Source organism: Myxine glutinosa, chromosome 14 (genome assembly GCF_964187855.1).
Source record: "Myxine glutinosa chromosome 14, kmMyxGlut1.1, whole genome shotgun sequence".
NCBI lineage: Eukaryota > Metazoa > Chordata > Myxini > Myxiniformes > Myxinidae > Myxine > Myxine glutinosa.
In genome coordinates, this window is record NC_136274.1 from 35027253 (window position 1) to 35042390 (window position 15138).

The following is a 15138-nucleotide window of genomic DNA, read 5'->3' on the forward strand; positions in this document are numbered from 1 at the left end:
CATTGCGTTTTCACCTTTATGCGACCGTGTTTTGTGTCGATTTTGTGCGATATGAATTAAATTTTAATTCATATTTCGTGTTTACGAATTCGAATACGAAGGATTTCCCCTTTCGATTTCGAATACGAATCGAATACGAGCTTGAGTCGAGAGGGCGAATGTACGGGTCTCCCCTCCCCCACCCGGCAATGCCGGGGTACTTCTGCTAGGATCACGTGATGTTCCAACTTTGCCGCCATAATCTCACAGTTATGCGTTCGCAACGTAATTCAGTTTTTTCACATTTCAGCGAGGAACATTGCCATTCACACCACATAGGTTTTTTTCACTTTCATCTGATATTTGTGATTTATTTCAAACAAACTGTATTTTCCCATCTACACGGCCATGTATTCCTATTAACGTTATGTAAAGTACATAAATTGTGTGGATTACATCATTTCTGGATGTGATCAATTGCCAGTAACCATCTATATCCCTCCCCTCCCCTTCCCTCCCCCCCCCTCCCCTTCCCCCCTCCCCTTTCCCCTCCCCTCCCCCTCCCCTCCCCCCTCCCTTTCCCCCATGCCCCTCCCTTTCCCCCCTACCCCTTCCTTTCTGCCCTACCCCTTCCCCATCCCCCTCACCCTCCCCCCTCCCCCTCCCCCTCCCCCTCCCCCTCCCCCCTCCCCCTCCCCTCCCCCTCCCTTTCCCCATGCTCCTCCCTTCCCCCTACCCCTTCCTTTCTGTCCTACCCCTTCCCCTCCCCCTCCCCCTCCCCTCCCCTCTCCCTCCCCCCTCCCCTCCACCTCCCCCCACCCTCCCACTCCTCTCGCCCTCACCATCCCTCCACCTCCCCCCTCTCCTCCCCCTCCCCTCCCCCTCCCCCCACCCTCCCACTCCTCTCTCCCCTCCCATCCCTCCCCCTCCCCCCTTCCCATCCCTCCCCCGCCCCCCTCTCCTCCCCTCCCCCCTCTCCTCCCCTCCCCCTCCCCTCCCCCTCCCCTCCCCCTCCCCTCCCCCTCCCCTCCCCCTCCCCTCCCCCCTCCCCCCTCTCCTCCCCCCTCCCCTCCTCCCACTCCCTCCCACTCCCCCTCCCTTTCCCCCTCCCCCTCCCCCCTACCCTTCCCCCCTCCCCTCCCCCTCCCCCTACCCTTCCCCCTCCCTTCTCCCTCCACCCTACCCTCTCCCCTTCCCCCCTCCCCTTTCCCCTCCTCTCCCCTCTCCCTCTCCCTCCCTTTCCCCCATGCCCCTCCCTTCCCCCCCTACCCCTTCCTTTCTGCCCTACCCCTTCCCCATCCCCCTCCCCTTTCCCCCATGCTCCTCCCTTTCCCCCCTACCCCTCCCCTTTCCCCCTACCCCTTCCCCACCCCTCTCCCCCTCCCCCTCCCCCCTTTCCCCCCCTCTCCCCCTTCCCTCTCCCTCCCTTTCCCCCATGCCCCTCCCTTTCCCCCCTACCCCTTCCTTTCTGCCCTACCCCTTCCCCATCCCCCTCCCTTTCCCCCATGCTCCTCCCTTTCCCCCCTACCCCTTCCTTTCTGTCCTACCCCTTCCCCACCCCTCTCCCCCTCCCCCTCCCCCTCCCCCCTCCCCCTCCACCTCCCCCTCCACCTCGCCCCACCCCCTCCACCTCCCCCACCCCCTCCACCTCCCCCACCACCTCCCCCACCCCCCTCGCCCTCCACCTCCCCCCTCCCCCACCCTCCCACTCCTCCCTCCCCCCACCCTCCCACTCCTCCCTCCCCCCACCCTCCCACTCCTCCCTCCCCCACCCTCCACGCCTCTCCCCCTCCCATCCCTCCCACTCCCCTCCCCCTCCCATCCCTCCCACTCCCCCCTCTCCTCCCCCCTCCCCCTCCCCTCCCCCTCCCCCTCCCCTCCCCCCTCCTCCTCCCCCCTCCCCCCTCCTCCTCCCCCTCCTCCCCTCCCCACTCCCCCTCCTCCCCTCCCCACTCCCCCTCCTCCCTCCTCCCTCCCCCCTGCCCCTCCTCCCCTCCCTCCCCCTCCCTCCCCCTCCCCTCCCCTCCCCTCCCCTCCCCTCCCCCCTCCCCTCCCCCTCCCTCACCGCTCCCCCCCTTTCTGCCCTCCCCTCCCCCTCCCCCTCCCTTTCTGCCCCTCCCCTCCCCCTCCCCTCCCCCTCCCCCTCCCTTTCTGCCCTCCCCTCCCCCTCCCCCTCCCTTTCTGCCCTCCCCTCCCCCTCCCCCTCCCTCTCCCCTCCCCTCCCCCCCCTCCCTCTCCCCTCCCCTCCCCCCTCTCCTCCCCTCCCCCCCTCTCCTCCCCTCCCCCCCTCTCCACCCCTCCCCCCCCTCTCCACCCCCTTCCCCCTGTTCCCCTCCCCCCTCCCCCTCCCTTTCTGCCCTCCCCCTCCCCCTCCCCCTCCCCCTCCCCATCCCCCTCCCTCTCCCCATCCCCCTCCCCCTCCCCATCCCCCTCCCCCTCCCCATCCCCCTCCCTTTCTGCCCTCCCCTCCCCCTCCCCCCTCCCCTCCCCTCCCCCCCCTCTCCTCCCCTCCCCCCCCTCTCCTCCCCTCCCCCCTCTCCTCCCCTCCCCCCCTCTCCTCCCCTCCCCCCTCTCCTCCCCTTCCCCCCCTCTCCTCCCCTCCCCCTCTCCTCCCCTTCCCCCTGTTCCCCTCCCCCCTCCCCCCTGTTCCCCTCCCCCCTCCCCCTCCCTTTCTGCCCTCCCCTCCCCCTCCCTTTCTGCCCTCCCCTCCCCCTCCCCCTCCCCCTCCCCCTCCCCTCCCCTCCCCCTCCCCCTCCCCCTCCCCCTCCCCCTCCCCCTCCCTTTCTGCCCTCCCCTCCCTTTCTGCCCTCCCCCTCCATTTCTGCCCTCCCCTCCCTTTCTGCCCTCCCCTCCCTTTCTGCCCTCCCCCTCCCTTTCTGCCCTCCCCTCCCCCTCCCCCCTCCCTCTCCCCTCCCCCCTCCCTCCCTCTCCCCTCCCCCCTCCCTCTCCTCCCCTCCCCCCTCTCCTCCCCTCCCCCCTCTCCTCCCCTCCCCCCCCCCTCTCCTCCCCTCCCCCCCCCCTCTCCTCCCCTCTCCTCCCCTCCCCCCCCCCTCTCCTCCCCCTCCCCCCCCTCTCCTCCCCTCCCCCCCCCTCTCCTCCCCTCCCCCCCCCTCTCCTCCCCTCCCCCCCCCCTCTCCTCCCCTTCCCCCTGTTCCCCTCCCCTTCCCCCTTCCCTCCCCTCCCCGCCCGGCAATGCCGGGTACTACTGCTAGTACCCTATAATGACAAAGAGAAAACTGGATTTTAGAAAGTTTTGCAAATTTATTAAAAAGAAAAAACTGAAATATCACATTGACATAAGTATTCATACCCTTTGTTGTGACACTTGAAATTTAGCTCAGGTGCCTCCCATTTCTCTTGATCATCTTTGAGATGTTTCTACACCTTGATTGGAGTCCACCTGTGGTAGATTCAATTGATTGGACATGATTTGGAAATGCACACACCTGTCTATATAAGGTCTCACAGCTGACAATGCATATCAGAGCAAAAACCAAGCCATGAGGTCGAAGGAACTGCCTGCAGAGCTCAGAGACAGGATTGTGTCGAGGCACAGATCTGGGGAAGCCTACAAAAAAAATTCTGCTGCATTGAAGGTTCCCAAGAGCACAGTGGCCTCCATAATTCTTAAATGGAAGAAGTTTGGAACAACCAGGACTCTTCCTAGAGCTGGCCGCCCGGCCAAACTGAGCAATCGGGGGAGAAGGGCCTTGGTAAGAGAGGTGACCAAGAATTCGATGGTCACTCTGGCTGAGCACCAGAGATCCTGTGTGGAGATGGGAGAAACTTCCAGAAGGACAACCATCACTGCAACACTCCACCGATCTGGGCTTTATGGCAGAGTGGCCAGACGGAAGCCTCTCCTCAGTGAAAGACACATGAAAGCCCGCCTGGAGTTTGCAAAAAAGCACCTAAAGGACTCACAGACTGTGAGAAACAAGATTCTGTGGTCTGATAAAACAAAGATTGAACTGTTTGGCCTCAATTCTATGCGTCATGTCTGGAGGAAACCAGGCACCGCTCATCACTGCCCAATACCATCCTAACAGTGAAGCATGGTGGTGGCAGCATCATGCTGTGGGGGTGTTTTTCAGCAGCAGGGACTGGGGGACTGGTCAGGGTTGAGGGAACAGTGAACGGAGCAAAGTACAGAGATATCCTCAATGAAAACCTGAAACAGAGCGCTCAGGACCTCAGACTGGGCCGAAGATTCACCTTCCAACAGGACAATGACCCTAAGCACACAGCCAAGACAATGGAGGAGTGGCTTCGGGACAACTCTGTGAAGGTCCTTGAGTGGCCCAGCCAGAGCCCTGACTTGAACCCAATCGAACATCGCTGGAGAGACCTGAAAATGCTGTCCACCGACAGTCCCCATCCCACCTGACAGAGCTTGAGAGGATCTGCAGAGAAGAATGGCAGAAAATCCCCAAATCCAGGTGTGCAAAGCTTGTCGCGTCATACCCAAGAAGACTCGAGGCTGTAATCGCTGCCAAAGGTGCTTCAACTAAGTACTGAGCTAAGGGTCTGAATACTTATGTCAATGTGATATTTCAGTTTTTATTTTTAATAAATTTGCAAAACTTTCTAAAATCCTGTTTTCTCTTTGTCATTATGGAGTATTGAGTGTAGATTGATGAGGGAAAAAATGAATTTAAATGCAATTTTAAAATGAATTTCAGCATAAGGCTGCAACATAACAAAATGTGAAAAAAGTGAAGGGGTCTGAATACTTTCTGAATGCACCTAATACTTTTTAGTATTAGGTTCTTTATGTGTGTGTGTCTGCGTCAATAAGAGAGACACAGAATTGTGAGGAACAGAAATGAAAAAACGAGGTGTGTGCGTGCGTGCGTGCGTGTGTGCGTGTGTGTGTCCCACTCCCCTGTGGGTGATCCACTCCCTGGTGCAGTGTACGTAATATGGGGGCGGGGAGGGAGAAGATTTGAACTCTTGAAGTCGCATTTTACATGAGATGTAATCACACATTTCAAACCGTATTTCCCATGTGCACGCACATGCATTCACATGTTATCAGAAGTAAATACATTGTGTCGAATACATCATTTGTGGATCTGATAAATTGTCAGTAACCATTTTGTAAAACTGAATGTGCAACATCTAAATGAAGACGTCCATGCCCGTTGGATTCCCACGGGTGACCCCACTCGTATGAAATGCTATGCTATGTATCGTTTTTGGCCCCACCTCTCAATGGCAAAGATTCACTTAAGTTTTTTAAAATCTCTTATTCTGATCTGGTTGTGGCTCTCACCAAAATTCATCCTCGTCACACACCCAGCCTATCCACCATACCTCGTCCGAAACTGTCCAAAACTGTTTCAGAGATCCTGCTCACAGACAGGCAAACAGATGGGTGAAAACATAACCTCCGTATTTTCGTCGTCAGAGGTAATCAACCTTCGGTGGCAGACGTAATCAAATGAAGAATTATGGGAAAACTGTAGAATACATGGAACAACCTCCAGAAATCACTGGGAAGCATTCCAAAAGGGATATGTGCTGTTTTCCATGAAAATGGTGGTCACACCAAATATTGAAATCTCGTGCATTTATATTATAAAATATAATTCATTTTTGCTTCTTTAATAAAACATGATCATTACATTTCTTTTATAAAATATATAATTGTCCCCCGCCCCTCTAACAAGGTCGGCGATGGGGGACATTGAAATGAGCTCCGTCCGACCGTCCAGCCAACCGATCATCTGTCCATGTACTTTTGTGTACGCGATATTAAAAAAAACTGGTGAACATTTAGCTTTCCTATTGCAGATATATATTCCTCGTGGTCTGTATCTCAACCTAATTTGATCACGGCGGTAATTGGCTGAATTATGTTGCCATGACAACCGTCTCGATAACTTGGCTTGCGTACGCGATATTTCAAAAACCGTTCAAGATTTATCTTTCATACTACACATGTCGATTCCTCATACCACCCAAAAGTTGGGGCACCTACTGTATCAACTCCTTCTTTTTGTCTCTTTAATAAAACATGATCTTTATTACTCCCATTAACCCAATCCTAACTTAAACCCTTTAACTTGCTGGTTTCAGTGTCCCTCTCCATCTCTCTCTTCCTTTCCTGTTCCTTTTTTGGTTGCTAGTTCTGCTCATTTGTTGCCCTGCCATCATCAATTTAACCTGCTATTCCATGAGCCTTCCTCTTAAAGTGGAAATAAAGGCAAATTAAAAGGTGTCAGAGTTTGTGTTATTGAAGACTACATCAAGTAGTCAAGGGGGTTGGTGCGGAGGAGTGTAAACGCTTTGTATTGTCTCCACTGTTTCTTTAGGACTGGTTCTTTGGAAATCAACAATCATTGGAAGATGCAGCGTGGTAAGTGTGTATGAGCTCTCTGATGGTGGTGGTGGTGGTGGTGGTTATGGTCAGTTCGAAAAACTAAAAATAAACAATGGATATCTCTGGTGGTGGTGGTGGTGGTGGTGGTTATGGTCAGTTCGAAAAACTAAAAATAGACAATGGATATCTCTGATGGTGGTGGTGGTAGTAGTGGTGGTGGTGATTATGGTCAGTTCGAAAAACTAAAAATAAACAATGGATATCTCTGATGGTGGTGGTGGTGGTAGTAGTGGTGGTGGTGATTATGGTCAGTTCGAAAAACTAAAAATAAACAATGGATATCTCTGATGGTGGTGGTGGTGGTAGTAGTGGTGGTGGTGATTATGGTCAGTTCGAAAAACTAAAAATAGACAATGGATATCTCTGGTGGTGGTGGTGGTGGTGGTGGTTATGGTCAGTTCGAAAAAATAGACAATGGATATCTCTGATGGTGGTGGTGGTAGTAGTGGTGGTGGTGGTTATGGTCAGTTCGAAAAACTAAAAATAAACAATGGATATCTCTGGTGGTGGTGGTGGTGGTTATGGTCAGTTCGAAAAACTAAAAATAGACAATGGATATCTCTGATGGTGGTGGTGGTGGTGGTAGTAGTGGTGGTGGTGATTATGGTCAGTTCGAAAAACTAAAAATAAACAATGGATATCTCTGATGGTGGTGGTGGTGGTGGTGGTAGTAGTGGTGGTGGTGATTATGGTCAGTTCGAAAAACTAAAAATAAACAATGGATATCTCTGATGGTGGTGGTGGTGGTAGTAGTGGTGGTGGTGATTATGGTCAGTTCGAAAAACTAAAAATAAACAATGGATATCTCCATTGGAATTAACATGGAATTGAATTGATAGGAAGAAGCTGACAGTGACACAGATATTAGAAAGTTGCAAAACAAAAAAGATAAACGAAGCTGGAAGAAGCAGAGACATTAATAACCGAGAAGGGAGACATGGGAACGCACGAACAACAACAATAGAACGATGCAACGAATGAAATGCAAACCCGAACCAATTCGCTGACTTTGAAGAGGTGTTCGACAGTGTGAATGGAGAGGCAATGTGGACCGCATGGTGAACCAGATACATTTGTATGGATGAAGAAGAGTACCTACAATTGATACAACAACTGCAGTGTAATTTGCGCAAATGAGTTATCATCCGAATTTGAAGTTACTCCAGTGGTCAGAGAAGGTTGTAAGTTATCTCCATTACTCTTTTTATGTAGTGTCGTGTTGGACTGAGTGTTGTGGAAAACAACTGAGTGGAGAAGGAACGGGATACCTTGGATGAACCAATTCAAACAGCCAGAGAAACTCCGCTTTGCGAATGACGTCTTCCTGATGTCACGGTCCTTCCATAGCGTGCAGGATAATGTAAATGGGCGATAGGGATTTGCAGTGCAAGTGGGCCTGAAAATTAACATAGCCAAACCGGAAAGCATGAATCATACATGCCACGCACATCAACAACAACACCACGTGCAGCAATTCACCAATTGGAGAGGTCGACAAGTTTACCTATGTGGGATTCATTGTTGCCATAACAAGCTGGGGAGATGCAGATGCACCACAATGGATACAAAAGGCAAGGGTTGCATTCATAAGACTCAAAAAAGAACATTTGGAAGTCAACGAAACATGCCACCAAAACTAAGCTGAGGATCTTTGACGACAGTGCGAGTTCCCTTCTGCTAATTGGATGTGAATCTTGGAAAATCAACAGCAACAGCATGCACACTGCTCTTTCATCTTCAGCGGCCATAGGAAAGTCTTGAGAATCTTCTGGCCTGACAAGGCTAATAAGAGAGAGGTTGAAAGGTGAACGGGGAGAAAAAACATCGTAAAAGATATCAAAATTACGAGGTGGAGATGGATTTGGTCACGTGTTGCACACACAGGATGAAGATGTACAAAACAGAGCAATATGCTGGTCACCTGACGGGAAGACAATGGTTGGACGGCCAATGGCGACCTAGTGGCCTATCCTCGAGAAGGAAATTAAAGGAATGGTCACCAGGAATAAAATTGGAATGGGGTCCAAGAATGACAGAAGCAGTGAATGTTCATAAGCTCCATATGTCAGGCAGCATGATTGGATAATAAGCAATTGTATATATACTTGAATAATATTGAAATGTAAATGTTTAAATTGTTGGCTTTTCATTGAACATTGAGTATCCCATTAGTTGAACACACCTTGTACTGGGAAAATTTGGCCCATACTATAATGTTCAAGCTTCAAAGCTGCAAATATATGATGTCATCCTGTGGGTGAGGTAATTTACTTGGGAGGTTAGTTGGGATGATGACGTATATGGCATATTTACGTTGTTGTTGAACAGCCAATAGTTCCTGCCAGTAGGCTGATCACAAGCATTTATACATGCTACAAGTCCTCGTGAGTGGCCGAATTGTAAGGACCCGTGGACCAAGGAGGGCTTTCATCATCGATTCATATTTGGGTTCTCGTCATCACACTTGCCTTTAGAACTCTCGTGTGCAGGCCCTGGTCAAACTTTTGTCTGATGCATCCATGCTGCGCCAGTTATGCTCAAGCAGATGTCATGAGGTTGTGTAATTACCCTCGCCAGAGGAGAGGGTATTGCATTTGAGTCCGTTTGTTTGTTTGTTTGTTTGTTTGTCTGTTTGTCTGTTTGTCCGCACAGAATAAATATGATTTTCTCTGCAACCGTTGGTCCGATCGACAGGAAATTTTCACCACAGATGCAACTCCATCGGTAGAATGTTTTAATGATAATTATGACGTCATAGGTCACGTGGTTCGCCCGCCATCTTGGAAAAACCGAAAAAATTTGCACCTCTCTATCTCCGAAAGCGCTGTATCGAAAAAATTTAGACATGGCTGATTGTAAAGAACTCCCCATGGGGAATAAAATATGTTAATGATGGTCATATGTGCCTCCATTATGACGTCATAATTTGACAAGTACAAAACTTCATCTGATGAAGATGACATTTCTTGAGCATAATCTAGGAATAAATTGGTTTAGAAAAAAAATAATGATGACGTCGTCGGTCACGTGGTTCGGCCGCCATATTTGATTTAACATAAAAGCCTTAAAAACCACTGAAAATACATCCTGGCGAGGGTTTGAAATCTCTGATCTTTTTCTTGTTCAAATTGTATTCGAAGTTGTTTGGTTAAACATGCATGCCCTTATTCCTAGCATGCAACACATTTTACTGCTCATGTAAACGCTAACCAAACCAGATTGACTGGCCTCGTCATCTTGCTTAGCCTGCATCTGCTCAGCCAATTAGAGCATTGTAAAATACCTGTAGTGGCTATTCTGAGTCTGTTTGTATTTCAATAACTTTTCTTCAATTGGGCCGTCGACGAGAAGTGATCGGTAGTGTTATGTGGTTGACCAGACAATGGGGCCTCCTGAGTGGGACGTTGTGGTAGCTTTTCCAGAGGGTTTAAAAGGCAAGATCTGAGCTGCCAAAATTACTTTGGTTATGATACTATAACGTGACTGAGTCGAGTCATAAAGGACTCAGGCCTGGTCACCCAGAGTTAAACGCCGCAGAATGGCCTTGAACATAGAGGAGCATCTGGCACGATTATGCTAAATATTGTTCCGGGTTACTGTTACCAATTTACTTTACACTCCAATAATTTGGTGTGCTTATCGCGTCCCAGAAGATTTTTATTATACCGGAAGCTACGTCAGTCATCCAAAATGCAGGAAAGATTAAATAAAATTATGCAGATTTCATACAGGTGTGGACAGGAAGAAGAACCCTATCGACGATGCAATTATTGTCCCCCGTCGCACAGCGGAGCGAAAGGGGGACTATGGTTTTCCCCTCCGTCCGTGTGTCCGTCCGTCCGTCCGTGCGTGTGTGCGTAAGCGAAGGACCGCATTCGAATTTGGTGTGTGGGTGCAACCCACGTCAAAATCCAAGATGGCCGCCGCCATGTATGTCTGATGCCATGTATGTCTGAACCTTGTTATAAATACAAACATGGGGTGACGCCTATTTAATTTATGACTAGTCACATGCACACAGGAGAGGAACAAGATACACAGAGGTGGATGGGGGGTTGGGGATGTGCCCTCTTAGCCCAGGGCACTGTGGGCAAGTGTCAGTCTGGCATGCAGGGATTGCAGGCTCCCTCCGCCCCACACAGATTCCCACGAAGAGGGTCGCTACAGGTTTGATCCCGTGAAACACACGAGCAGTTCCCAAGAACCAAGGCAGGACTTTGGGTGTGTGTGACACTCTAAGAACAGACAGGCCAGGAAGAGAGACAAGGATATCAGGTCAGGGTGGCAGTATGGTTGTCGCGAGAGCAATTCCTCATGGAAAGAGAAGAAGCAAAAAGACTCAGATCAAAGAGGTTTGACTGAGGTCACCTGGTTGTTTTTTGGTGCTGACTGCCTATTGGCCACGTCTCGTGGTCTCAAGACAAATCAGTGTCCTGCTTCCTGGATTCCTGACATCACACACCAGAACCTTCTTCGCCAATTGTGGCCTTGCTCACTGATTAATATGGTCGGAATGAATTAAATATGGGGCATTAGAGGAAAAGAAGATGTAACTAATGAAAATCCATGGAGTTTGAAGGGGTGTGGGAGGGAGGGTCTAATCTAAAGAACAAGACCTGACAATGCTAATTAGGGTAGTATGTACTGTATACAACTCATCTAAACACGCAGATTAAAAGATAACTATACCTACTTTAATAAGTAATTAATCCATTAACCCTCACAGGTCATTTTCATAACGAATACTATAAAGGAAGGTCATATAAAACAAGACAGATGATGTGCTGCTGCTGTTTACGATGAATGCTCAAGCAAATTGAGTAACATTTGTTGTTAATCCTAAGTTCTGACTTTTTACTTGTTTATTTGCATTCAATCCGCAATGAGCTGCTTGACACCTAGTTCATTTTCTTAAACTTTTTTTTGCCATTTTGTGGATTGCTAGATTCCAACTACCCGACAGTCCTGCTGGTATTTGTCCAATGTTGGTCTTCGTGCTACCAAATATGGAAAGTTCTCCATATTTGGTCGCGCTTAAAATTATTTTGCGCAAGAACCAAGGTAAATGATTGTCGAGGAAACCCCAGCTCACATGTCATCCTCATTATTAGTCCCCTACCGGTGTACACCTGAGGGGACTATCGGTTTGCACTCCGTCCCTCAGTCTGTCCGTCTGTCAGTCCGTCAGTCCGTCACGCAAAGAACAGTTTTCCGGACTTTTTTTCTAAACTCTTAATGCTGATGATTTCAAACTTGGTACATGGTTTCCTCATGATAAGTTACAGATTAAGTTCGAACTTCACGACGTTTCGATCATTTTTGACAAAGTTATGGCACTTTGAACTTTGGGAATTCTGATAATTCTGATGATCCTTAACTCAGTGCCATTTTAAGTTTTAATTTCCTTTAAAAAAGATTTTCTCTACAATAATTGGACCGATTGAGATCAAATTGTCACCGTAGGAGGGACTCGGTCTGTAGAATATTTTAATGATAATTATGACGTCACATGTCACGTGGTTCGGCCGCCATATTGTTTTTCATGAAAACACGAAAACCCCTTTTTCTCTGCAACGGCTGAACAGATCGAGGCCAAACTTTGCAGGCAGAAACGCATACCCATGACGAACAAAAAAGTCAGCGAGGATGACGTCATGCATCACATGGTTTCAGAGTTATGACGTTTTTAAGCATGAACCTTTAAAACCGAGCTCCTCCCTCATTTTTGATCCAATCGAGGGGAAACTTCCCACAGATCTGTTCAGCATGTCAGTCTACTAAAATGTCCTTTTGGAATTTGCGATAGGGCACGTGGTTTGGCAGATATAGTTAATTAAACGAAAATATTTTTTTTAAATGGATATCTCTTGTTTATTCTAGAGTTCTCCTCAAACCGCACCGCGCACCCTCAGCCTCGTCTCGCGAACGTCAAAAGCGCGACACAGCGCACGCTTTCGGGAGGGGCGGAGCCAAGCCGAGCAACATATACATACACCGATCATTGATCGTGAACCGGAAAATATAATAAATTACTGATATTGAGCGACTCGAAAGGTTCTTTATCAACAACTTATTTTCTCGTGCTTCTGCTGACCTGTCTGCAAGGTGTATAAATCGAAGTCCCGAGTGCGAATCACAGGTGAGCCCGTCCTGACGTAATTTGAGATTGGGAACGATTCAGAACCTGTGGGTTAATAACCCTTGGTAATTTCCCCAACAGTTTTCTGGACGACAGACTGCCGGTAGGGGACATGTATTGCAGCGCAATACTCAGAATGCTTGTTAAGATTGGCTTCGTGTTTCTAGTGAATTATTTGATGTCCTAATGCATTTTTAAAAATTTTTTATTTCTATACTTGTGCAATTTTATGCATGGAATGTATAATATGACGAGCTCTTTATGAATACTCCGCAGTGATAGGGAAGTTTGTGAGTCGTTCGAACTGACAGACAATTTCGTGAACAGAGGTCCTGAGATGACCGGACCAGAATGTTTCCAGCTTCTTCGCGTTTTGGGGAAGGGGGCCTTTGGCAAGGTAAACCGTTTTGGTTAAAATTAGACATTCTTTTCATTATTCTCTCGTTTTGTTTTGTTTTCATTTTATTCTTTGTAAATCCTATAATTTTTTTTTTGATCGGGCCTTGCCTTTAACCTCACCGAAAGGGAAATGCCTCTGACTGTCCATCCTGGTCTCTGACTGACCATTGTCATGCGTGTGCTCGTGTGGCATGTGTGTGTCTTCAAGGTTTTGCTTTTGTTTGAAAAAGATAGATAGAGAATAAGGAAAGGATAAACTGTAGGTAAATGTAGTCAACAGCCTTTCCAAATTTTCCGTTAGAGTTATTCGTGTGCAACTAATAGCACTAGCCTCCCCTGAGCCAATGCGATAAGGCAACAATCGTGAAAGTCTGTTGAGGGGTACTCTTCTTTTTTTTTTTTTAGCGCAACTGGAGTTTAGTCCGGTGAGCTTATGCGATGGAGCAGCCGAGCAGTGGCCTTAGGTAAGTCAGTCAGTCAGTCAGTCAGTCAGTGAGTGAGTGAATGAGTCATTCTGTAAACAATTCAGTCATTATCACTTGAACTAAACACACGATTTTCATGAAACTTGGCCACAAGCTGCATATGTGATGCCCAACGAAGGTGCATTGACCGCATCAAAATCTGCGTTCATTAAAAGGGTTACCCCCCTCCCCCGCCCCCCACGTTCCCCAATATAGGTATTTGCTTTCTTCTCAGAAACTACACACGCAATTTAGATGAAACTTCACCACAACCTTCATCATCCGTGATGTACCAATATTTGTTCAAGGCATTAGAAAAATTGGGGTCTGAGGTGGTATTTTGGGGTGGTGGGGGTTGCCCCCCAAAATAGGTATTTTTTTGTTTGTTTGTTTAAAGTCTTATGATTATGTTAGTATGATTCTACATGCTGCCCCGTCTTCTAGCAACCATTGAAATTGGATTAAAATACCTTTAGTCGGTGCAGTATACTGTTTATTCTACCAGGTGAACACCAGGGGTATTGCCCCTTTGTTTATTATTGCATTCATGGATATTGCCTTAATAGGGGTGCAAGAGAACATAAAATTGGTATTTAACGTGTAATAGGGAGGAACACTTGCACATGAGACATACAAGAAAACAAGATTGCTAAAAGACAATATTGTCCTAGGAGGGAATAAGGGGCAAGGCTACTGAATATCAAAATTCTAGTTGTAGGTGTATGAGATGGTGTTCGACCACCACATTCTAGGGCGAAAGAAGAAGACTGGAAAGTAATTACATATAAGAGAGAGAGAGAGAGAGAGAGAGAGAGAGAGAGAGAGAGAGAGAGAGAGAGAACAGAAAATAAAAGAAGAAGGGGATGGGGAAGAAGAGAAGGGAAGAAAAAGGGAGGGAAGGGAAGAAGAGTGGGAGAAAGGAATGGGATGGGAGAATGGTAGTTGGAAAGATATAATCAGAATTGGAAGTGAAATGTCAAATTGGTGACCTCCGTAGCTGAAGTTCATAAGATATTTAATGCTTGCCTATGCTGCTTGCATGTGTGCAGGAAATATCCAAGACAAGGATCATACATTTCCCCCATGTGATGTATAATGTGCTCTATTCTTTTCCCAGGTGTTTCAGGTGCGAAAAATAACAGGCTCTGATAATGGCAGGATTTTTGCAATGAAAGTACTCAGGAAGGTAAGATTTGATTAAATTTGTCAAAACGTGCAAGGATATTAGTTTCGTGGTGTTCCTTTACGTGAGCAAATGTTATCAGTAGTTTTAGTTCTTCTTTGAAGTCTGAAGTCACGGCAGCCATTTCTTCCTTTTGCAGGCTACTATCGTCCGCAATGCAAAAGGCACAGCTCACACAAAGGCTGAGAGGAACATTCTTGAAGGCATAAAACACCCCTTCATAGTGGACCTTGCATATGCCTTCCAGACCGGTGGGAAGCTGTACCTCATATTGGAGTATCTGAGCGGTAGGTTTAACACTTACGAATGCATAAGTATCACATCGTGTTGTTTACAGCTCTGGTCATTGCATATCGTTTAAAAACTACGTAGCGCTGGTTTAAACAGTTGCTGCCTCCAGCTCATCAAAGCTACTGTAACTTTCCCGGATGATATCCATTGTGGTTTACTATTTTACTTTCATTCCTGTGTTGCTGGTCATGTTTTCGTACAATTATCCGTGTCAAACTGTACCTAGTTGTGTTGAATTGTCGAATTTGTGTCCATGTTATAGTCCGGCCGACTCGCCTAAGGTCCGGCTAGTAGGCTT

The 15138-nt window shown here is 48.2% G+C and overlaps 2 protein-coding genes across 3 annotated transcripts in view; one reads left to right on the forward strand and one right to left on the reverse strand.

Moving 5' to 3' along the window:
- LOC137418387 (la-related protein 1-like) overlaps positions 1-15138 on the reverse strand; it is a 169794-nt gene that overhangs the window by 128317 nt on the left and 26339 nt on the right. The window lies entirely within an intron of this gene.
- The window catches only part of LOC137417262 (ribosomal protein S6 kinase beta-1), a gene marked incomplete at its 5' end in the record, with an annotated part of 59911 nt that continues 51069 nt past the window's right edge, over positions 6297-15138 (forward strand). For both annotated transcript variants that reach the window (XR_013621436.1, XM_078768471.1), the window contains 4 exon segments: positions 6297-6340; positions 12780-12900; positions 14484-14552; positions 14689-14836. Coding sequence is in view for 1 of the 2 variants with exons in the window: in XM_078768471.1 (XP_078624597.1) it covers positions 6297-6340; positions 12780-12900; positions 14484-14552; positions 14689-14836 (382 nt within the window).